Source organism: Cherax quadricarinatus, chromosome 6 (genome assembly GCF_038502225.1).
Source record: "Cherax quadricarinatus isolate ZL_2023a chromosome 6, ASM3850222v1, whole genome shotgun sequence".
Taxonomy (NCBI): Eukaryota; Metazoa; Arthropoda; class Malacostraca; order Decapoda; family Parastacidae; genus Cherax; species Cherax quadricarinatus.
The window spans coordinates 49,833,964-49,859,374 of NC_091297.1; the positions used below are offsets into that span (position 1 = coordinate 49,833,964).

At 39.8% G+C, this 25,411-nt stretch overlaps 1 protein-coding gene across 6 annotated transcripts in view; it reads left to right on the plus strand.

Annotated features, from left to right (window-relative positions):
- LOC128694479 (mitochondrial potassium channel ATP-binding subunit) overlaps nucleotides 1-25,411 on the plus strand; it is a 348,027-nt gene that overhangs the window by 203,779 nt on the left and 118,837 nt on the right. For all 6 annotated transcript variants that reach the window (XM_070081553.1, XM_070081574.1, XM_070081563.1 and 3 more), the window contains one exon: nucleotides 18,587-18,745. In XM_070081553.1, coding sequence (XP_069937654.1) covers nucleotides 18,587-18,745 — 159 coding nt within the window. The remainder of the gene's footprint in view (nucleotides 1-18,586; nucleotides 18,746-25,411) is intronic.

Sequence of the window (25,411 nt, forward strand, 5' to 3'; positions counted from 1 at the left end):
TTTTTATTATTAACCCTTTGATTGTCGCAACCCCAAATCCTGAAGTGTCTCCTGGTGTCGAAGAATATTCAAAAAAAAAAAAATTATTTTATGAAAATGCTAAGATTAATTTTCTAATTGTTTTAACCCTTTCAGGGTCGGCAGGCCCTCTCCTAAACTTGTTCTCTATTTTTTTTTTTATTATCACACCGGCCGATTCCCACCAAGGCAGGGTGGCCCGAAAAAGAAAAACTTTCACCATCATTCACTCCATCACTGTCTTGCCAGAAGGGTGCTTTACACTACAGTTTTTAAACTGCAACATTAACACCCCTCCTTCAGAGTGCAGGCACTGTACTTCCCATCTCCAGGACTCAAGTCCGGCCTGCCGGTTTCCCTGAATCCCTTCATAAATGTTACTTTGCTCACACTCCAACAGCACGTCAAGTATTAAAAACCATTTGTCTCCATTCACTCCTATCAAACACGCTCACGCATGCCTGCTGGAAGTCCAAGCCCCTCGCACACAAAACCTCCTTTACCCCCTCCCTCCAACCCTTCCTAGGCCGACCCCTACCCCGCCTTCCTTCCACTACAGACTGATACACTCTTGAAGTCATTCTGTTTCGCTCCATTCTCTCTACATGTCCGAACCACCTCAACAACCCTTCCTCAGCCCTCTGGACAACAGTTTTGGTAATCCCGCACCTCCTCCTAACTTCCAAACTACGAATTCTCTGCATTATATTCACACCACACATTGCCCTCAGACATGACATCTCCACTGCCTCCAGCCTTCTCCTCGCTGCAACATTCATCACCCACGCTTCACACCCATATAAGAGCGTTGGTAAAACTATACTCTCATACATTCCCCTCTTTGCCTCCAAGGACAAAGTTCTTTGTCTCCACAGACTCCTAAGTGCACCACTCACTCTTTTTCCCTCATCAATTCTATGATTCACCTCATCTTTCATAGACCCATCCGCTGACACGTCCACTCCCAAATATCTGAATACGTTCACCTCCTCCATACTCTCTCCCTCCAATCTGATATTCAATCTTTCATCACCTAATCTTTTTGTTATCCTCATAACCTTACTCTTTCCTGTATTCACCTTTAATTTTCTTCTTTTGCACACCCTACCAAATTCATCCACCAATCTCTGCAACCTCTCTTCGGAATCTCCCAAGAGCACAGTGTCATCAGCAAAGAACAGCTGTGACAACTTGTTCTCAGGGTCAGAAATTTTTGGGAAAAAAAAAATTTCTTATGATATGATAGAAAATCTTTTCCTGATCATAATGACACCAAAAGTATAAAATTTGATGGAAAACTTATGGAATTATGCTCTTGCGAAGTTATCGGTCTCGACAATGTTTACGCATTGGCGATTTCGCCCACTTTGAGCCCTATTTTCGGCCAGTTCCAATGTACCAGTCGACAAAAGTCATAACTATTTCACTAGAGCCCCATTTTTTCTATGGAATGAGTACAAGAAACTGCCCATTTACCGATTTTAACTATCCAATAAAGTGGTCAGAAATTGGCAATTTTGCCAATTTCACACAAATTTCAAAAGATGCCAATTTCCAAATAGGGTCCAGAATAAACAAGACAGACATTCCTGGCACTAAAATAATATTTCCTCCGTTCATTAGTCACGTCCCCAGGCCTCTGTTACATTTCTTTTGTTTTCCACTTTGAATTTTTATTCTCACAAAAAATTGATTTACTGTTATGCACACTACTGCATTGGTGTAGAAATGGTGTAGAAATGGTATAAATAATATCAGTGCACTTGTGAAAGAATATTAGACTCACCAGTTGATGTGTATTGGATGCATGGCATGTTTTGTTTACTTTTGAACTTTGGCAAAAATCGAACATTTCTGCTACTTTGAGCTCAATTTCAAGGTACTTTTCATTGTGAAACCAATCAAAATCATCTCAATTTCCATAATATATCTTCCATTCTATAAAATAAGACCAGGAAAACTAGAATACAACCATAAATAGCATACGAAAATGCACTGCAAAGTCGCTGTTTTAAACCAGAAACATAGAGTTTTTTTTTTTCTCATGCACTGTGTGCTGTAGGACTTTTTTTTATACTATGCACACTGACCACATAGACCCATTCTTTCATATGTAGGCCTACCAGCTTTTGCTCGCTAGATTTGAAGGAGCTAGAATTTATGCATACTAGTACAGCACCAACCCTGAGAGGGTTAAGCCCCAAAACAAATTTTTGCGATCAGTACTTATGGAGATATAGAGGAATAAAGTTGGCAGAAAATGAGCCACGTATGGCAACAGCCGCGAATGCCACTCACCCGGTAAACTTTGGTTTACTTGCTTTCCAAGGTTTCTTTTTCTTCACTATTTTATTTTTTCACACAACTTATGTGGCCTGTGAGTCCAAAGTGATGTGCAATGTACATACATTCACTCATTGTATACAACTCAATAAGTGCACAAACATAATTATCAATATGTATATTGTTTACAAAATTTGTTTACACAAACAATACAAAAATTTTTTTATTACTATTGTTCTATAATGTGTATACAAATGTACAGTCACTGGACATGTTCCTAAAAGTTCTGCAGCTTGTGGAACTCTTTGAAACATGGTTTCATACACAATGGTGTTTTACACTCCTCACACATAAAATGAGTGTGTCTGTATTTTTTTATTCATGTGCACTGACAAAACACCTCTCTGAGCAGTTTTCTTCGTAGTAGTAGTAGTAGACAGTTGTGTTATGTAGTTATCCTAGGTAAATGTGTCATCATTCCTTCCTACCTACTTACCTACCATTCTTTCTTTCTTTATTCTTTCCTACCTTTTGGTTTCTATGATATATATACACATATATAGTCACTGGACACTTTCATTTTGTTGTGTGTGTGTGTGTGTGGACTTCTAAATGTGCTGAGTCAGTGTTCGGCAGCTATCAAAATGACATACTGTATCATTACTCACTCCCCCTACCGCCTGTCAAAACAATGGGGTCCGATGCTTGATGCTCGTTTACCTCCATCCTCCTACCTAATTATCTTTCTTTCATCTTCTTTCTACTTCTTTCTATTTCTTTCTCTTTCATTCTCCTTCATTCTACTTTATTCTCCTTTATTCTCCTTTATTCTCCTTCATTCTCCTCCTTTCTCCTTTCTTTTTCTTTCTTCTGGTATCCTGGACATTGCTTTTGGTCACAGACCCCTCAAAACCATGAAATTGATCTTTACTGACACTTCCATCTGTGTTAGAGCGATCACTTGGGAAGAGAAGAGTCCCAGATTTACCGGGGAGTCACATATTTCTTACCACTAGGCATGCTGAACAAGGACTACTGAAATGGCATTCCCACAATGCACCACTGGCTCCCCAATTTTTTTATATGGCGCACACTGACCATGGAGACCCATTCTCTCACATGTGGGTCTACCAGCTTTCTCTTGCTTGATTTGAAGCCGCTAGAATTTTGGTGTATTAATATGTCAAATACATTGGCTCGTAAGACGTATATATACGGCCAAAACAGTCAAAGGGTTAACACACTGGCTGATTCCCACCAAGGCAGGATGGCCTGAAAAAGAAAAACTATCATCATCATTCACTCCATCACTGTCTTGCCAGAGGCATGCTTACAGTACAGTTATAAAACTGCAAGATTAACACCCCTCCTTCAGAGTGGAGGCACTGTACTTCCCATCTCCAGGACTCAAGTCCAGCCTGCCGGTTTCCCAACAGCATATCAAGTATTAAAAACCATTTGTCTCGATTCACTCCTAACAAACACGCTCACACATGCTTGTTGGAAGTCCAAGCCCCTCACACACAAAACCTCCTTTAGCCTCTCCCTCCAACCTTGGCTGACCCCTACCCCACCTTCCCTCCACTACAGAATTATACACTCTTGAAGTCATTCTGTTTCGTTCCATTCTCTCTACGTGTCCGAACCACCTCAACAACTCCTCAGCCCTCTGGATAATAGTTTTGGTAATCCCGCACCTCCTCCTAATTTCCAAACTACAAATTTGCTGTATTATATTCACACCACACACTGATCTCAGACATGACATCTCCATTGCCTCCAACCTTCTCCTTGTTGCGACATTCACCACCCATGCTTCACACCCATATAAGAGTGTTGGTATAATTATACTCTCATACATTCCCCTCTTTGCTTCCATGGACAAAGTTCTTTGTCTCCACAGACTCCTAAGTGCACTACTCACCCTTTTCCACTCATCAGTTCTGTGAGTCACCTCATCCTTCATAAACCCATCTACTGACATGTCCTCTCCTAAATATCTGAATACATTCACCTCCTCCATATTCTCTCCTTCCAGTCTGATATCCAGTCTTTCATCACCTAATCTTTTTGTTATCCTCATCACCTTACTCTTTTTTATATTCACTTTTAATTTTCTTCTTTTACATACCCTACCCTACTCATCCACCAACCTCTGCATCTTCTCTTCAGAATCTACCAAAAGCACAGAGTCATCAGCAAAAAGTAGCTGTAACAACTCCCACTTTGTGTTAGATTCTTTGTCTTTTAACCCCACACCTCTTGCCAACACCCGCACATTCACTTCTCTTACAACCCCATCTATAAATATGTTGAACAACCACAGTGACATCACACATCCTTGTCTAAGGCCTACTTTTACTGGAAAATAATCTCCCTCTCTCCTACGTACTCTAACCTGAGCCTCATTATCCTCGTAAAAACTCTTCACTGCTTTCAGTAACCTACCTCCCATATACCATACATCTGCAACATCTGCCACTTTGCCCCCCTATCCACCCTGTCATATGCCTTTTCCAAATCCATAAATGCCACAAAAACCTCTTTACCCTTTTCTAAATACTGTTCAGCTATATGTTTCACTGTAAACACTTGATCTATGCACCCCCTACCTTTCCTGAAGCTTCCTTGTTCATCTGCTATCCTACTCTCCGTCTTACTCTTAATTCTTTCAATAATAACTCTACCATACTCTTTACCAGGTATACTCAACAGTCTTATTCTCCTATAATTTTTGCACTCTATTTTGTCCCCTTTGCCTTTATACAAAAGAACTATGCACACTCTCTGCCAATCCCTAGGTACCTTACCCTCTTCCAACCACTCCAAAACTATATCCCAACCTGCATTTAACATTTCTCTCCTTATCCCATCAATCCAAGCTGCCTTATCCCCTTTCATTCAACCCGCTGCCTCATGAACTTCCCCCACATTCACAACTGGCTCTTCCTCACTCCTACAAGATGTTATTCCTCCTTGCCCTATACACGAAATCACAGTTTCCCTATCTTCATCAACATTTAACAATTCCTCAAAATATTCCCTCCATCTTCCCAATACCTCTAACTCTCCATTTAATAGCTCTCCTCTCCTATTTTTAACTGTCAGATTGGTGAGGGGCTCTTTATCTAGGGAATTGGATCTGTGCTCCATTTCCCTGAATTCAGCCTGAATGCCTCCCATCCCCCCCACATGTGCTGTATATTCCTACGGGTTTAGCGCTCCCCTATGATTATAATAATAATTAACTGTCAAAATCATTCATTCCCTAGGCTTCCTGAACTTATTAATCTCACTCCAAAACTTTTTCTTATTTTCAACAAAATTTGTTGAAAACATCTCACCCACTCTCTCATTTGCTCTCTTTTTACATTGCTTCACTGCTCTCTTAACCTCTCTTTTTCTCTCCATGTACTCTTCCCTCCTTGCATCACTTCTACTTTGTAAAAACCTCTCATATGCTAACTTTTTCTCCCTTACTACTCTCTTTATATCATCATTCCATCAATCATTCTTCTCTCATATACTCACTTTCCTGTAACCACAAACTTCTGCTGAACACTCTAACACTACATTTTTAAACCTACCCCATACATCTTCAACCTCATTGCCTATACTCTCACTAGCCCATCTGTCCTCCAATACTTGTCTATATCTTACCCTAACTGCCTCCTCTTTTAGTTTATAAACTTTCACATCTCTCTTACTTGCTGCTTCTATTTTCCTTGTATCCCATCTGCCTTTTACTCTCACTGTAGCTACAACTAAAAAGTGATCTGATATGTCTGTGGCCCCTCTATTAACATGTTCATCCTGAAGTCTACTCAACAGTCTTTTATCTTCCAATACGTAGTCCCACAAACTACTGTCATTACGCCCTACACCATATCTTGTATACGTATTTATCCTCTTTTTCTTAAAATATGTATTACCTATAACTAAACCACTTTTTATACACAGTTCAATCAAAGGGCTCCCATTATCATGTATACCTGGCACCCCAAACTTACCTACCACACCCTTTCTAAATGTTTCTCCTGCTTTAGCATTTAGGCCCCCTACCACAGTTACTCTCTCACTTGGTTCAAAAGTTCCTATACATTCACTTAACATCTCCCAAAATCTTTCTCTCTCCTCTACACTCCTGTCTTCTCCAGGTACATACACACTTATTATAACCCACTTTTCGCATCCAACCTTTACTTTAATCCACATAATCCTTGAATTTACACATTCATATTCCCTCTTCTCCTTCCATAACTGATCTTTCAACATTATTGCTGCCCCTTCCTTAGCTCTAACTTTCTCAGATATTCCTGAGGCATAGAATTAGGGGGGATATGATCGAGGTGTATAAATGGAAAACAGGAATAAATAAATGGGATGTAAAGAGTGTGCTAAAAATTTCCAGCCAAGACAGGACTCGCAGCAATGGTTTAAAGTTGGAAAAATTCAGATTCAGGAAGGATATAGGAAAGCACTGGTTTGATAATAGAGTTGTGGATGAGTGGAACAAACTCCCGAGTACAGTTATTGAGGCTAAAGCGTTGTGTAGTTTTAAAAATAAGTTAAAAACATGAGTGGGTGTGAGTTGGACTTGACTAGCTTGTGCTGCTGGGTCTGGTGCCATGCTCCTTCCTTGAGTGTAGGTGACCAGATTGGGTGGGTCATTGGGCTAATCTGAGGGGGGCATGGACCTGCTCCACATGGGTCAGTAGGCCTGCTGCAGTGTTCCTTCTTTCTTATGTTCTTAACCCGTAAATGGTCCAAACATATATATACGTTTTTACTGCTAGTGCCCCAAAGGTATATACAGGAGGGCCCCACTTATACGGCAGGTTAGGTTCCAGGCTACCGCCGTAAAGCGGAAATCGCCGTAAAGTGGAACACCCTTTTTTTCCACTTATAAATGCATACAAACACTAGATAACAAGTTTACACTAACATATATTAAGTTAGCAATAGAACCAGGCATCAAAAAACAATAAAAAGGTACAATACACACATAGTGCACTCATTACTTACCTTAAAATATTTATAGTCTTAATCTAGGGTGAGACAAGTAGTATTTATTGTAAGAAATCAAGTGTGGTATGTATTGTAATAGCCAGGCTACCTTACAGGCCACCCCACCCACACATACTATTCTATGATATTTAAGCATCCCAGAGCGATAAAATGTATATACAGTTCACTCATTACTTACCTTAAAATATTTGTAGTCTTAATGTAGGGTCAGGAGTAAGTAAATGAGATAAAACGAATAAATGAGAGAGAGAAAGAATGAGTACATGAGGTAACAGAAGCAGAGTTATGTAAACAAACCAGGCTCCCACATCTTATATTTATGTTTATTTATTCTATTGTGGGGTGTATTTATCATCTTTTTATGTTATGTATCGTGTTTATTATATAATTTTGAAAAAAATATCATGGCTGGATTAATGAAAATGTGTATATTACCGTAATATACAACATTTAATGAGACTCCGTGACTATTGTTATTATCACCACTTGTGGAAGTCGTCTGCTACCACAGCTCACATTTATGTTTATTTATTCTACTGTGGGGTGTATTTATCTTATTTATATGTTATGCATCGTGTTTATTATATAATTTTGAAAAAAATATCATGGATGGATTAATGAAAATGTGTATATTACCGTAATATACGACATTTAATGAGACTCCGTGACTATTGTTATTATGGCGTCACTTGTGGAAGTCGTCTGCTACGACATCTCACATTTATGTTTATTTATTCTACTGTGGGGTGTATTTATCTTATTTATATGTTATGCATCGTGTTTATTATATAATTTTGAAAAAAAATATCATGGATGGATTAATGAAAATGTGTATATTACCGTAATATACGACATTTAATGAGACTCAGTATTGTTATTATCACCACTTGTGGAAGTCGTCTGCTACGACATCTCACATTTATGTTTATTTATTCTACTGTGGGGTGTATTTATCTTATTTATATGTTATGCATCGTGTTTATTATATAATTTTGAAAAAAATATCATGGATGGATTAATGAAAATGTGTATATTACCGTAATATACGACATTTAATGAGACTCAGTATTGTTATTATCACCACTTGTGCAAGTCGTCTGCTACGACATCTCACATTTATGTTTATTTATTCTACTGTGGGGTGTATTTATCTTATTTATATGTTATGCATCGTGTTTATTATATAATTTTGAAAAAAATATCATGGATGGATTAATGAAAATGTGTATATTAACGTAATATACGACATTTAAATGACTCGATGTATGTAAGTTTATTTAGGTACAGGTATACATAAGTATAATTATCAGAGTATATATAAAATATGAAATAACTTTTAAAAACATTTGAAATTTTGGAGTTTCCAGACAAAATGGAGAGACTTAGTGCTTACTGAGCTCATGGAGAATGTAAACAAACAGGGTGGGGCACGGTGACCGTATTAGAAAGTCAGGTGGGGGGAGCCGTATAGTGAGTTTTGGTCATAATTTGAAATGTCCGTATTAGCGGAACGCCGTAAAGCGGAACGCCGTAAAGCGGGGCCCTCCTGTATACGTTTTATGTGTCATACATTTAACATTGCCACGATAAGCCTGAGTCACCTAGACATGAGAGAATGGGTGTGAGCACTCACTGTGCACCATACAGGGCCGGATTACCGCATAGGCAAACGAGGCATTTGCCTAGGGCCCCGCGCATTTGGGGGCCCCGCAGTCCAAGGGGTTCAGGGGCTCATCCAAGACTGCGCACATGGTGCAAGTGCAAAGGGGTCCCTACCTAAAAAGTTCAAGTGTTTGGAGAGTAAAATTGATTTTTAAAAATTAATCAAAACAAAAATAAATAATGAAATAAAATAAAATAAAAATAAATAAACCTAACCATAGATGGCAACACTCAACACGCCTTTGTTTACATCAGAACAGCTGTGTTTTCCCGCTAATGGGTGAGTATGGGAGATTCCTCTCCAATTTTCTGTAGTAATTACACGTTATCTAGACTTGTACTGTGACAAATTAACTGAAGTGTTGTTGATAGACATTGATGTGTATGGATAAATGTTTGTTTTCGCCTCTAAATGTTAAGGGAGGTACCTGATAGGGTTACTTGACCAGTAAAGACGCATGGACCAGTAAAGACGCATTTTTGGTAAAAATACTGTAAAGAAAAACCTAAAAACGCAAACTGACTTCCGTTTGTAGGTTTTAAAAGCACTTTGTCCTGTCTTTAAGTCTTTATCATTTCAATAACAGATCTCAATTGATTGATGTTCTACATCACTTCCATCGCAAATGCTTAGTTTTCAAGTTGCGACGGAAGTGATGTAGAACATCAATTAATTTACTACATATTTCCCCAGAAACACATAAGCCACATCAGAAAATCGTTGGTTGGGTGAAACTGAAAATTGTCCCTGCATTCTTTAATTCTCATGTCCTTATCTATGGTGGTAGGCCATATATCATGCAAAACATAATGATTAGTTTAGTTATGAAAATGGTAATATAAATACCATTGTGCATTGTTCTTGGACTCAGTATGATTTCTGTTTAAGTAAATTGGAGATCAAGGAGGATGAATTAGTAAAATATTCGTAGCCCAAATCACTAACCTAATCTATGGTAAAAGTTCTGTATATGACTCCTTTCTGGTAACGTTTTGAATTTTTAGATGCACAGCCAGAGGAAAGGGGGCTACAAGGGCCATATCCCCCCAATTGACAGAAAAAAAATTTAATAATGATTAAAAAATTAATAATTGATAATGAAAAATTTGTTTTTTATTATCACACTGGCCGATTCCCACCAAGGCAGGGTGGCCCGAAAAAGAAAAACTTTCACCATCATTCACTCCATCACTGTCTTGCCAGAAGGGTGCTTTACACTACAGTTTTTAAACTGCAACATTAACACCCCTCCTTCAGAGTGCAGGCACTGTACTTCCCATCTCCAGGACTCAAGTCCGGCCTGCCGGTTTCCCTGAATCCCTTCATAAATGTTACTTTGCTCACACTCCAACAGCACGTCAAGTATTAAAAACCATTTGTCTCCATTCACTCCTAATAAACACGCTCACGCATGCCTGCTGGAAGTCCAAGCCCCTCGCACACAAAACCTCCTTTACCCCCTCCCTCCAACCCTTCCTAGGCCAACCCCTACCCCGCCTTCCTTCCACTACAGACTGATACACTCTTGAAGTCATTCTGTTTCGCTCCATTCTCTCTACATGTCCGAACCACCTCAACAACCCTTCCTCAGCCCTCTGGACAACAGTTTTGGTAATCCCGCACCTCCTCCTAACTTCCAAACTACGAATTCTCTGCATTATATTCACACCACACATTGCCCTCAGACATGACATCTCCACTGCCTCCAGCCTTCTCCTCGCTGCAACATTCATCACCCACGCTTCACACCCATATAAGAGCGTTGGTAAAACTATACTCTCATACATTCCCCTCTTTGCCTCCAAGGACAAAGTTCTTTGTCTCCACAGACTCCTAAGTGCACCACTCACTCTTTTTCCCTCATCAATTCTATGATTCACCTCATCTTTCATAGACCCATCCGCTGACACGTCCACTCCCAAATATCTGAATACGTTCACCTCCTCCATACTCTCTCCCTCCAATCTGATATTCAATCTTTCATCACCTAATCTTTTTGTTATCCTCATAACCTTACTCTTTCCTGTATTCACCTTTAATTTTCGTCTTTTGCACACCCTACCAAATTCATCCACCAATCTCTGCAGCTTCTCTTCAGAATCTCCCAAGAGCACAGTGTCATCAGCAAAGAGCAGCTGTGACAACTCCCACTTTGTGTGTGATTCTTTATCTTTTAACTCCACGCCTCTTGCCAAGACCCTCGCATTTACTTCTCTTACAACCCCATCTATAAATATATTAAACAACCACGGTGACATCACACATCCTTGTCTAAGGCCTACTTTTACTGGGAAAAAATTTCCCTCTTTCCTACATACTCTAACTTGAGCCTCACTATCCTCGTAAAAACTCTTCACTGCTTTCAGTAACCTACCTCCTACACCATACACTTGCAACATCTGCCACATTGCCCCCCTATCCACCCTGTCATACGCCTTTTCCAAATCCATAAATGCCACAAAGACCTCTTTAGCCTTATCTAAATACTGTTCACTTATATGTTTCACTGTAAACACCTGGTCCACACACCCCCTACCTTTCCTAAAGCCTCCTTGTTCATCTGCTATCCTATTCTCAGTCTTACTCTTAATTCTTTCAATTATAACTCTACCATACACTTTACCAGGTACACTCAACAGACTTATCCCCCTATAATTTTTGCACTCTCTTTTATCCCCTTTGCCTTTATACAAAGGAACTATGCATGCTCTCTGCCAATCCCTAGGTACCTTACCCTCTTCCATACATTTATTAAATAATTGCACCAACCACTCCAAAACTATATCCCCACCTGCTTTTAACGTTTCTATCTTTATCCCATCAATCCCGGCTGCCTTACCCCCTTTCATTTTACCTACTGCCTCACGAACTTCCCCCACACTCACAACTGGCTCTTCCTCACTCCTACAAGATGTTATTCCTCCTTGCCCTATACACGAAATCACAGCTTCCCTATCTTCATCAACATTTAACAATTCCTCAAAATATTCCCTCCATCTTCCCAATACCTCTAACTCTCCATTTAATAACTCTCCTCTCCTATTTTTAACTGACAAATCCATTTGTTCTCTAGGCTTTCTTAACTTGTTAATCTCACTCCAAAACTTTTTCTTATTTTCAACAAAATTTGTTGATAACATCTCACCCACTCTCTCATTTGCTCTCTTTTTACATTGCTTCACCACTCTCTTAACCTCTCTCTTTTTCTCCATATACTCTTCCCTCCTTGCATCACTTCTACTTTGTAAAAACTTCTCATATGCTAACTTTTTCTCCCTTACTACTCTCTTTACATCATCATTCCACCAATCGCTCCTCTTCCCTCCTGCACCCACTTTCCTGTAACCACAAACTTCTGCTGAACACTCTAACACTACATTTTTAATCCTACCCCATACCTCTTCGACCCCATTGCCTATGCTCTCATTAGCCCATCTATCCTCCAATAGCTGTTTATATCTTACCCTAACTGCCTCCTCTTTTAGTTTATAAACCTTCACCTCTCTCTTCCCTGATGCTTCTATTCTCCTTGTATCCCATCTACCTTTTACTCTCAGTGTAGCTACAACTAGAAAGTGATCTGATATATCTGTGGCCCCTCTATAAACATGTACATCCTGAAGTCTACTCAACAGTCTTTTATCTACCAATACATAATCCAACAAACTACTGTCATTTCGCCCTACATCATATCGTGTATACTTATTTATCCTCTTTTTCTTAAAATATGTATTACCTATAACTAAACCCCTTTCTATACAAAGTTCAATCAAAGGGCTCCCATTATCATTTACACCTGGCACCCCAAACTTACCTACCACACCCTCTCTAAAAGTTTCTCCTACTTTAGCATTCAGGTCCCCTACCACAATTACTCTCTCACTTGGTTCAAAGGCTCCTATACATTCACTTAACATCTCCCAAAATCTCTCTCTCTCCTCTGCATTCCTCTCTTCTCCAGGTGCATACACGCTTATTATGACCCACTTCTCGCATCCAACCTTTACTTTAATCCACATAATTCTTGAATTTACACATTCATATTCTCTTTTCTCCTTCCTGTATTTGCATGATTACAGACAGTGATACATCCTCATTATGGCATCTCGTGAACGTGATGTTGGATGTTCTTATGCGAGTGGGTCACAGAAAAGAAAGAAGAAAATTCAAGAAGAAGAACAGAAAAAGAAAGATGTAAGAAGCTGCAGAAAGATCACAGACATGCTCACGAAAACAGTTTCTGATGTTACCAGTACAGTTGAATCTGCAGATACGTCAGATCATACAGGAAGCCCTCCCTCCATTATTTCTCAGCCAGCATCTACTTCTTTTGTGTCTCCTCTCAATGTCTCAGCGGACATTTCATCCACAGGATTTGTCTTATAAGATCCTGCCTCATGGCCAAATGTAATCCCAGATTCTCTACGTAATGCTTTCATTGCAGAAAACTTCAGTCAAACTCTGAACATTGACTTTAGGAAATCAGCAAGGATTTATGATGATGGAAGTCGTCATTGTTTAAAGTCATTTATGTTTTATAGGAAGCTTGCAAATTCAGAAACTGTGAAAAGATCATGGATGGTATACTCTGAAAGCTCAGGAAAAGTGTACTGTTCAGCATGCAAGCTATTTTCTACCAAAGAAAATACCTTCACACAGGGGTTCAATGACTGGAAAAATTCCAAGCGTTTCGAGGAACATGAAAACAGCACCACTCACAGGAGCTGCATTTTAGCCAGTGTATTTCGTGCACAGAAAAAAGGCTTATTGGATTCTCATTTGGAAAATCAAACTGAAAACGAGCACACCTATTGGAGAAAAGTTCTAGAAAGAGTTGTTGCTGTTGTAAAATTCTTAGCTCTAAGAGGACTTGCTTTCCGTGGAGAAAATGAGGTTTTTGGTTCGGAAAACAATGGCAGTTTCCTAGGGATCATAGAACTGTTAGCACAATTCGATCCATTCTTAGCAAATCATGTGTCACGCCTTGAGAATGCAGGAAGAGGCACTGTATCTTACATGTCATCTACTATATGCAATGAATTTATTGAACTGATGACTAAGAAGGTCCTCAATAACATCATAGCAGCTGTGAAAACTGCAAAATACTTTGCAATAAGTGTAGATTCAACACCAGATGTTTCACATACAGATCAATTGACATTCATTGTTCGCTTTGTCGACTCCAGTGGTAAGCCTGTAGAGCGCTTTATAAAATTCATTCCTCTTTCAGGCCATGATGGAGAAACAATGATGAATGTAGTACTGGATACTCTGCTTGAACATGATCTCTATTATGGATTGCCGTGGCCAGAGCTACGACAATGCAAGCAACATGTCGGGTAAATATAATGGATTGCAAGCCCGTATCAAGCAAATCAACCCACTTGCTGAATATGTGCCCTGCTCAGCACATTCTCTTAATCTTGTTGGGTCATGTGCTGAGGAGTGTTGTGTCGCTGCAGTTTCATTTTTTGGACTTTTACAAGCACTCTTTAATTTTTTCTCTGCTTCAACGCATCGGTGGAGTATACAGTGGACCCCCGCATAACGATATTAATCCGTTCATGAGAGCTCATTGTTATGCAAAATTATCGTTATGCGAATGAATTTTCCCCATAAGAAATAATGGAAATCAAATTAATCCGTGCAAGACACCCAAAAGTATGAAAAAAAAAAATTTACCACATGAAATATACATTTTCCTACACACAAAGAGAAGGATACATGCACAATAGTAGAGTAGTACATGCACAGTATATATTGTGCATGTACTACTCTACTAAATGAAGAATAAATGACACTTACCTTTATTGAAGATGCAGCAATGACTGATGAGACACTGTGTCCTGGGAGTGCCTTTTCCTCCTGAGTACTGTAGGTCCTGTTTGGCATTTTCTTCCAGAACAGGCCTTATCACACTGTGTATGTCACTACGATTCTTAAATCTCTCAAACCAACCTTTGCTGGCTTTAAATTCACCAATATGAGCACTAGTTCCAGGCATTTTTCCCTGTTCATCTGGGTGTTAGTCGACTGGTGTGGGTTGCATCCTGGGAGACAAGATTAAGGACCCCAATGGAAATAAGTTAGAGTCCTCGATGATGCACTGACTTTCTTGGGTTATCCTGGGTGGCTAACCCTCCGGGGTTAATTGTTTCTCGGTAATTGTTTCACGTTAAGCCACACCAACAACACTCTCTCCACATCTTTGAGTAATACAGCTGATGGTGGTGCAGCAACAACAACAGCTGTGGTGCAGCTGATCATGGTGCAGCAGCAGCTGGGTGCAGCAACAGCTGACCATGGTGCAGCTGCAGCTGTGGTGCAGCAGCAGCTGTGGTGCAGCAGCAGCTGTGGTGCAGCAGCAGCTGACTGTGGTACGATAGTATTTATCACCCTTTTTACCACAGGGTTGGCACTAGAAGCTTTCTTTGGGCCCATGGTGGCTTATTTAGCAGTTACAAGCACTATAAATAATGGAATAATACAAAATGTATCGAATGTATGCATGCAACCGGCCACCCTGGCTTGTAAACAATGATGGCAAGGCAGGCGCTCTGGCTGGACGGACAGGTTCGGGACAGGTTCGGGACGAGTTATGTTCAGAGACAGCTGATGGTGCAACAGCAGCTGACTGTGGTGCAGCAGCAGCTGACTGGTCCAGCAACAGCTGACTGGTCCAGCAACAGCTGACTGGTCCAGCAACAGCTGACTGATCCAGCAACAGCTGACTGATCCAGCAACAGCTGACTGATCCAGCAACAGCTGACTGGTCCAGCAACAGCTGACTGATCCAGCAACAGCTGACTGATCCAGCAACAGCTGACTGATCTAGCAACAGCTGACTGATCCAGCAACAGCGATTCTTAAATCTCTCAAACCAACCTTTGCTGGCTTTAAATTCACCAATATGAGCACTAGTTCCAGGTATTTTTTCCTGTTCACCTGGGTGTTAGTCAACTGGTGTGGGTTGCATCCTAGGAGACAAGATTAAGGACCCCAATGGAAATAAGTTAGACAGTCTTCGATGACACACTTTTTTGGGTTATCCTGGGTGGCTAACCCTCTGGGGTTAATTGTTTCTTGGTATTCTCAATAAGCCACACCAACAACGGTGCTACAGCAGCAGCTGACAGTGCTACAGCAGCAGCAGCAGCTGACAGTGCTACAGCAGCAGCAGACGATGCTACAGCAGCAGTAGACGGTACTACAGCAGCAGCAGACGGTACTACAGCAGCAGCAGCAGCAGCAGACGGTACTACAGCAGCAGCAGCAGCAGCAGCTGATGGTGGTACAGCAGCAGCAGCAGCTGACAGTGCTACAGCAGCACCAGCAGCTGACAGTGCTACAGCAGCAGCAGCAGCTGACAGTGCTACAGCAGCAGCAGACAATGCTATAGGAGCAGCAGACGGTACTACAACAGCAGCAGCAGCAGCAGCAGCTGACGGTGGTACAGCAGCAGCAGCAGCTGATGGTGCTACAGCAGCAGCAGCATGAGCAGTTGACCATGGTACCACAGTATTTCGATAATATTTCTCACCCTTTTTACCACAGGGTTGGCACTAGAAGCTTTCTTGGGGCCCATGGTCACTTATTTTGCAGATAAAATCACCAAAAACACTGTAATAATACGAAATGTTACGATTGTATGCTTGGATGTTACCGCGGAGGCTGGCTTGTAAACAATGCCACCGGCGGAACATGTGAGGCTGGCTCAGGCCTCACATAGATGTGTCTCGGACGAACAGCGTTGAGCGGGTTTTTTAGCGGTATGCGAGGCAAAATCTTAGCGATAAAATGTATCGGTATGCGGATTTAACGTTATGTAAGGCCAATGGTATGCGGGGGTCCACTGTACTCAAGTCAAACATTCATGGAGATGTCATCAAATCATTATCAACAACAAGGTGGTCAGCGCAGCATGATGCAACACATGCTTTGAAAGACAGCTTTGCTGAAATACGTTCTGCTTTGATCCAAATAGCAGAGGATGAAGACCAGACAGCAACTACAAGAAGCGAAGCAGCCAGCTTAGCATCAGAATTGGAAGATTTTGAATTGGCCTTACTCTGTATGCTTTGGGACTGTATACTGGAACGGTTAAATGCCACAAACAAGACACTTCAGAAAATTGAAATTGAAATGGCTACTTGTGCTAACCTCTATGCAGGCTTAGTGGAATTTGTAAGCTCACTTCGCAATGATGAAGCTTTTGAAATGTTTGAAGAGAAAGCTAAACTGCTGGTGAAAGACTACAGTTACCGGGCTGATCATCAGCGGTCAAGGAAGAGGAAACACAATTTTGAAGAGCCAGACAATGAAATTGTGTTGCTACCAAGGCAGAAATGTAAGACAGCTACATACTTCGTCATTCTGGATTCACTGATTACAGAATTGGTGAAAAGAAAAGAAATCTACCAGAATCTCAATGACAAGTTTGGATTTCTGTTCAAAATTACTACTGTGTCAGATGCAGAATTGAGAGAAGCTGCATTAAAGTTGCAACAACACCTTTCAGCAGATGCTCAGGACACATTTGTTGAAGAAATAGTTAATTTTTCTGGGTATATGAATCAGATTAAAGTTCCACCTGAAAAATGTGTGCCCTCAGCTGCTTTGAAACATTTAAGAAATGTAGGTATCTCAGAAACCTTCCCTAATGTTGACATAGTGTATTGCCTTTACCTAACACTTCCAGCTACTAACTGTGAAGGAGAACGTTCATTTTCTGTTTTGAAAAGAGTGAAAAACCAGCTCCGTTCAACAATGAGCCAAGACAAATTGTGTAACCTAGCCTTGTTGACCATTGAGTCTGATCTAACAAGAAATATTGATTTTCAGAATATAATTGATGATTTTGCCAATATGAAATCCAGAAAAAAGTTTATTTAAGAAGTGCCTGTGAATATAAACAATTCTTTACTTTCTTGAGTTTATATGATTTGATAGTCTTATGCATGATGCAATGATAACAATAATGGTCAGTGATTTATAAAGGGAATAATAGTGCTGTAGTGGTTATGCTGAATATAACAGGTACATGATGTCACTACTTTAATAGCCTAATCTAGTAATACTATGCTGTCTTGAGTTTATTCTCTTTAAAATGCATGATTTAACAAGATAGTTATAATGGCTGTTGGTAAATGGTTTTGGTTGTCTTGATGTACTTTCCCTATTAAATTTAATCTAAATAGCCAGAATGTATTTAATTAGACCTTAAACAGGCTCACACCGACCCCCCCCCCCCCCACCCCCAAGCAGGAAGGGGTCGCTTCACTTACCCGTAACTCAAAGGGGCCCCGCCAATCTGAATAGCCTAGAGCCCGGAGACTTCTTAATCCGGCCCTGGCACCATATTAAAATAATTGGGGATGCCTGGGTACAATATGCTCTTTTTTCCTATTAAAAAACAACAATGTTTTTTTTTTCTCAAAAAAGTTGGGGCAGTACGGTAGTGAACGTATATATACGTTTGGACCATTTACGGGTTAAGAAAGAATGGAAAAATTGTTTCATAAAATAAGTTTGGTTTCATAGAAGATGACTGTGTATATGAGGGTACCTTATTTCCCTAGTATCTTCACTCGGCAGGTTGGTCGTGCAACAGGAGTTGCTGATGAATGCTTGAGCAACATGCGAACTGTTCGAGCATTTGCCATGGAGGATGCAGAGAGAGACCTGTTTGCCAGAGAAGTAGAAAAGTCAAGGCAACTTAATGAGCGCTTGGGCTTTGGTATTGGTTTCTTTCAGGTTTGTCATTTGAGTTTACAGTATTTTATATAGTAAATATTACACATCGGCCATTTCCCACCATGGCAAGGTGACCCAAAAAAGAAGAAACACTTTCATCATCATTCACTCCATCACTGTCTTGCCAGAGGTGTGCCTACAGTTAAAAAACTGCATCATATCAATACCACTCCTTCAGAATTCAGGCACTGTGCTTTCCACCTCCAGGACTCAAGTCTGGCTAACTGGTTTCCCTGAATCCCTTCATAAATGTTACTTTGCTCACACTCCAACAGCACGTCAAGTCATAAAACCCATTCGTCTCCACAAACCCTATTGAACATGCTCACACATGCTTGCTGCAAGTCCAAGCCCCTCTCACACAAGATCTCCTTTACCCCCTCCCTCCAGCCTTTCCTAGGATGACCCCTACCTTGCCTTCCTTCCGCTACAGATTTATATGCCCTCCAAGTCATTCTATTTTGTTTCATTCTCTCTAAATATCCAAACCACCTCAAAAACTCTTCCTCTGCCCTCTGGATAATATTTTTAGAAACCCCACACCTACTAATCTCCAAGCTACAAATTCTCTGCATTATATTCACACTGCACATTGCCCTCAAACAGAGACATCTCCACAGCCTCCAGCCTTCTCCTTGTTGCAACATTCACCACCCATGTTTCATACCCATACAGAAGCATTGGTACAGGTCCTCCATCACAAATCCGGCATCACTGGGACCTATAGTGTGCCGGATTACTGAGTTTGCCGGATTACAGAGTTTGCCGGATTACAGAGTGGTTAGGTTAGAATGCACTTAATAAAATTAACCAACTTGACTTACACAAAGTTCATTGAACATCGGCAAAAATCGAACATTTCCGCTACTTTGAGCTCAATTTCAAGGTACTTTCGTCATGAAAGCAGTCAAAATCATGTCTATTTCTGTAGTATATCTTCCATTCTATCAAATGAGTCCAAAAAAATGAGAATACAACCATAAAAAACCATACAAAAATATACTGCAAAGAGGCGGCTAATGGCTGAGAAGTGAACTCCCTTATTTATCGTCCGTCTTTTTTATTTTTGGTGTACGTTAAGAAGCATCTTTCCATCATACATTGCCCAAGTTTCAATTAGATAGCCCAAAAAACAACCGAGAAAAAAAAATATTTACCAAAAATCATATATGGCAAGCCCAAGCCAGGTACTGGAAATAAGTCACTTTGACTTTTCTGGGTTATCCTAGGTTCTCTATACATACACTGCTATGTATGATAATCTATGTAACTGTATTTGTGTATTCCTGAATAAACCTATTTACTTCTAGTCTGTCAACTGAGTATAAGAAACCACCCATTCACTTATTTCAACTACCCAATAAAGTGGTCAGAAATTGGCAATTTGGCCGAATTCACACAAATTTCAACAGATGCCAATTTCAAAATAGGGTCCAGAATAAACAATGCAGACATTCCTGACACTAAAATAACATTTTCTCTGTTCATTAGTCATGGCTCCAGGCTCCTCTTATATTACTCTTGCTTACCATTTTTATGCAGACTGCTGCATTATTGTAATAATTGTATAAATAATGTCAATCCATTCTTGACTTCGTATTGGAATTTGGACTGGCAGGTGGACAGGTATTGGACGGTGACATCATTTGTGTACTCGAGCTTCGCTAAAGAATAGAACGTTTTTGCTACTGTGACCGCAATTTCAAGGTACTTTTCATCATGAAAGCAATCAAAATCGTATCTATTTCTGTAATATATCTTTCATTCTATCAAATGAGAATATAGCCATAAAAACATACGAAAATATACCGCTAAGCGGCCACTAATGGCTGAGAAGTGAACTCCGCTATTTATGGTCTGATTTCTTTCATTTTTGGTGTACATGAAGAAGTATCTTTCCATCATACATTGCCCAAGTTTCAATAAGATAACCCAACAGACAACTGAAAAAAAAAATAATAATAATAATAATATCTTTATTTACTACACGTACATGTACAAGGTATACAGGCCTAGCTGACATCAGTGACATACTACTGTATAGAAAGCCCCTTGTTATGGAGAGTATTTCAAGAAAATTAGGTCAGTGTCCCAGGATAACATCCACACTAGTTGGCTAACACCCAGGTACCCATTTACTGATGGGTGAACATAGACTACAGGTGTAAAGAAACACGCCTAATGTTTCTACTCTGGCTTGGAATCGAATATTTACCAAAAATCATATATGGCTAACCCAAGCCAGGTACTAAAAATAAGCCATGTTGGCTCTTTTTGGGTTATCCTAGGTTCTCTACACATATGTTGCTATGTGTGATAATCTATATAGAGAAAATAACTTTTTTGTTTCATGTTTATGGTGCAGTACGAGTGTATATCACAGTTAGCCCTGTGCTACACTCCGTTTTCTCTAATATAAACCCCAAGACAGGGATAGGAGAATGGTATTGGTATACCATATCCTCTTCATACCTCTGTCGAACTGCTCGGTGTTATGCCAAATATTATTCATTCTGGAGTATGTAACATGTTTTATTTTATTTATATTGTTTCTTATGTCATATTAGATCAACTGTGATAGGCAAATAAGCTGTAGTGTTGATATTAGCGTAATAATAAAGCATATTCTCCTGCATCGTGAGACTGAGCTCATGGCAACCGATTCTGGCTTCAAAGCCACCTTATCTTTAATGGATAATGTACTGTGTTGGTGCTTTACATAATGAGAAGCATTTCTTTTATTCATTGGAACCATGGCTAGGGCTAAAAGTAAGCAGGTTAAAATAATAAATGGAGAAAAAGAAATTGGAATGACTTATGCAGCAAGTAGCGCCACCAAACAGTACCAGCAGGTTGGTGTGGCGACCCTGGAAATTTGAAATTATGCTAGCCAAAATTAGTGCCGAATAACTGATGGAGCCAAATAACTGATTGCTGGATTTATGATGGCGGACCTGTACCACTATACTCTCATACATTCCTCTCTTAGCTTCCATGAATAACGTTCTTGGTCCCCACAGACTCCTCAGTGCTGCACTCACCTTTTCCCTCCATTAATTCTATGATTTTTCCTCAAGGGAGGTTCCTTGATGCTGGTAAGGGGCTCTTGATCTAGGGAATAGGATCTATGCTCCAGTTCCCTGAATTGAGCCTGAATACTTATCATCATCCCCCTCCACAGGCACTGTATAATCCCTACAGATTTAGTGTTCCCCCATGATTATAATAATAATGATAATAATTCTGTGATTCACCTTGTCTTTCATAGCCTCATCTGCTGACAAAACCACTCCCAAATATCTGAATACATTCACTTCCTCCATACTCCCTCCCTCCAGTCTGATATCCAATCTTTCATTACCTACATTTTTTATCTTCATCACCTTGCTTTCTCCTTTTTCCATGTTCACTTTTAATTTCCTTCTTTTACATACCCTTCCAAACTTATCCACTAGCCTCTGCAACTTCTCTTCAGAATCTCCCAAAAGCAGTGTCATCAGCAAAAAGCAACTGTGAAAACTCCCACTTTGTGTTAGATTCTCTCTCTCTCAATCTCACACCTCTTGCCAACACCAAAGCATTCATTTCTCTTACAACCTCATCTATAAATACATTGAACAACCGTGGTGACATCATGCATCCTTGTCTAAGGCCTACTTTTACTGGAAAATAGTCTCATACATACCCTAACCCGAGCCTCGCTATCCTCATAAAAACTCTTAACTGTTTTCAGTAACCTACCACCTTTTCCATACATTTGCAACATCTGCCACATTGCTTACCTATCCACTCTATCATATATCTTTTCCAAATTCATAAATGCAGCAAAAAACCTCTTTACCCTTACCTATATGCTTCACTGTAAACACTTGGTCTACACACCTCCTACCCTCCCTAAATCCTCCTTATTCATCTGTGATCCTGCTGTCTTAATCCTAATTTTTTCACTGGTAACTCTACCATGCACTTTGCCAGGTGTACTCAACAGTCTTATTTACTTATAATATTTGCATTTTCTTTTATCCCCTTTGTCTTTATACAAAGGAACTGTGCATGCTCTCTGCCAATCTTAGGTACCTTACCCTCTTCCATATATTTATTAAATAAAAGCACTTACCACTCCAAAACTATATCCCCACCTGCTTTTAACATTTCTATCCTAATCCTATTAATCCCAGCTGCTTTACCCCCTTTCATTTTACCCAGTGCCGCATGCATCTCTCCCAACACTCAAAACTGGCTTTTCTTTGCTCCTACAAGATGTTATACCTCCCTGCTCAATGCATGAAATCACAGATTCCCTGTGTGGGGATTAAATTACCTGCATGACCCTCATTACATTCATATCAGTAATTTAATTAGGGAGGCAACAAAGACAGCTATTATTTACCCATTGCTACAACTCTCAGGCATGTAAGAATATTTTTGAGACACCTTAGGTCACTAGGAGAATGTCTCCCTTTGACACTCACTACCCTCATACTTTATTTATTTATTTATTTAGGTGGCCTGGTGGCTGAAGCTCCCGCTTCACACACGGAGGGCCCGGGTTCGATTCCCGGTGGGTGGAAACATTTCGACACGTTTCCTTACACCTATTGTCCTGTTCACCTAGCAGCAAATAGGTACCTGGGTGTTAGTCGACTGGTGTGGGTCGCATTCTGGGGGACAAGATTAAGGACCCCAATGGAAATAAGTTAGACAGTCCTCGATGACGCACTGACTTTCTTGGGTTATCCTGGGTGGCTAACCCTCTGGGGTTAAAAATCCGAACGAAATCTTATCTTATCTTATGTCTTTGTAAATAGTACATTGAGATTATGTATTTACAATAATAGGTTGCAATGCAAAGAGAGCCTCTATTATGCCTAGGCATTATGGGCCGACTTAACATTATTGGCTTCTTGACTACTTAACACTAAGAATTATATCATAGTTGTATACTAGAATAATAATTATATCATAGTTGTACAGTAGATTATTAATTATAAGTGAATCTAATTTATATAAGACAAAAGATATATTCATATATTCAAAAATGCTTTTTGTGAAAACAATGATTCAATTATATTCCTGTCGACAATGGATAAAAGTTCAAAAGTAATTGTTAAAATTATGATGTGGGAATACATATTGAGTATGTGAGTACTGAGTATTGAGCATTTAGTCTAGGGTGATGAAGTGGCTTTTGAGAAGTCTTAAATTGATTTTCAGACTGGGTTACTTTAGTATCCTCTGGTAATGAATTCCATATTTTGGGGCCCTTTTTGTGCATAGAGTTTTTACACAGTGTGATATGGACATGAGGTATATCAAAAAGAGATCTGTGTCTTGTGTTATGGTTATGTCTCCTGTTAAAGTTGTTGAGAAGAAGCTGGAGTGGAGGGTTTATATTTGTGTGTATTGTTCTGTGTATGTAGTAGGCACATAAATAAGTATGGATGTTCTTAATGGTGGGCAGATTTAGACTTTTGAAAATTGGTTGAGTGTGCTGGCAAGAGTGGAAATTTGTTATCATTCTTACTGCTGCCTTTTGCTGGGTTATTAGAGGTTTTAGTTGATTTAATGTTGTTGATCCCCATGTACAAATTCCATATGTGAGATAAGGGTATATGAGTGAATGGTACAGTGCCAGGAGAGCTGATTGTGGAACGTAGTACCGTATCTTTGATAGTATGCCTACAGTCCTAGAGATTTTCTTGGTGATCTGTTGTATATGTGTCTGGAACTTAAGGCTACTGTCAAGGTGATACCTAGGAATTTTCCCTCTGTGAGTCTTGTGACTGATGATCCGTTTAGCGTTATGTTAAGTGAAACATTTGCAGCTTTGTTTCCAAACTGAATGAAATAGGTTTTATCAGTATTCAGGGTAAGTTTATTAATCATCCAGGCAGATATTTTCTGCAATTCGGCATTGACAGTGTTGGCGAGTATGACTGGGTTTGGGTGGGAGAAGACATATGTAGTGTCATCTGCAAATAATATGGGTTTGAGTAGCTGTGATGCATTCGGTAGATCATAGATGTAGATGAGAAAGAGGAGTGGTCCAAGGACACTTCCTTGTGGGACTCCTACTGTGATTGGTTGGGTGGAAGAGTTTGCACCATTTGTGTACACATATTGAATTCTGCTACTAAGGTATGACTTAAGGTAGTTGAAGGAGTGGCCTCTGATACCATGGTGCATTAATTTAGAGTACAGCAGTTCATGGTCAACTGTATCAAAAGCTTTACATAAATCAATGAAAATGCCCAGTAGGACTTCTTTCTTTTCGAGTATCGTATATATTAGTTCTAGCATGTGTATGATAGCATCATTTGTGCTTTTATTATTACTGAATCCAAACTGACAAGGGATTAATATGTTGTGTGAGACGAGGTAGGAATAGATCAGTCTATGAATTAATTTTTCAAAGATTCCCACATCTACTATGGACCCATAAATATTGACATCAAATTTAATAAAAACACACAGTAATTCTGGTAATAATATTTACATTAAAATTATGTGGACTGTATAATACACTTATTAACCCTTAAACTGTCCAAATGTACATCTACATTGATGTGCGTAGCACTCTGACCTTGATTTTCTCCATTTGAAACCATGTAAAATTGGACCTAAATCTATGTTCGGAGCACTGTGCACGTCAACTTAGATCTACGT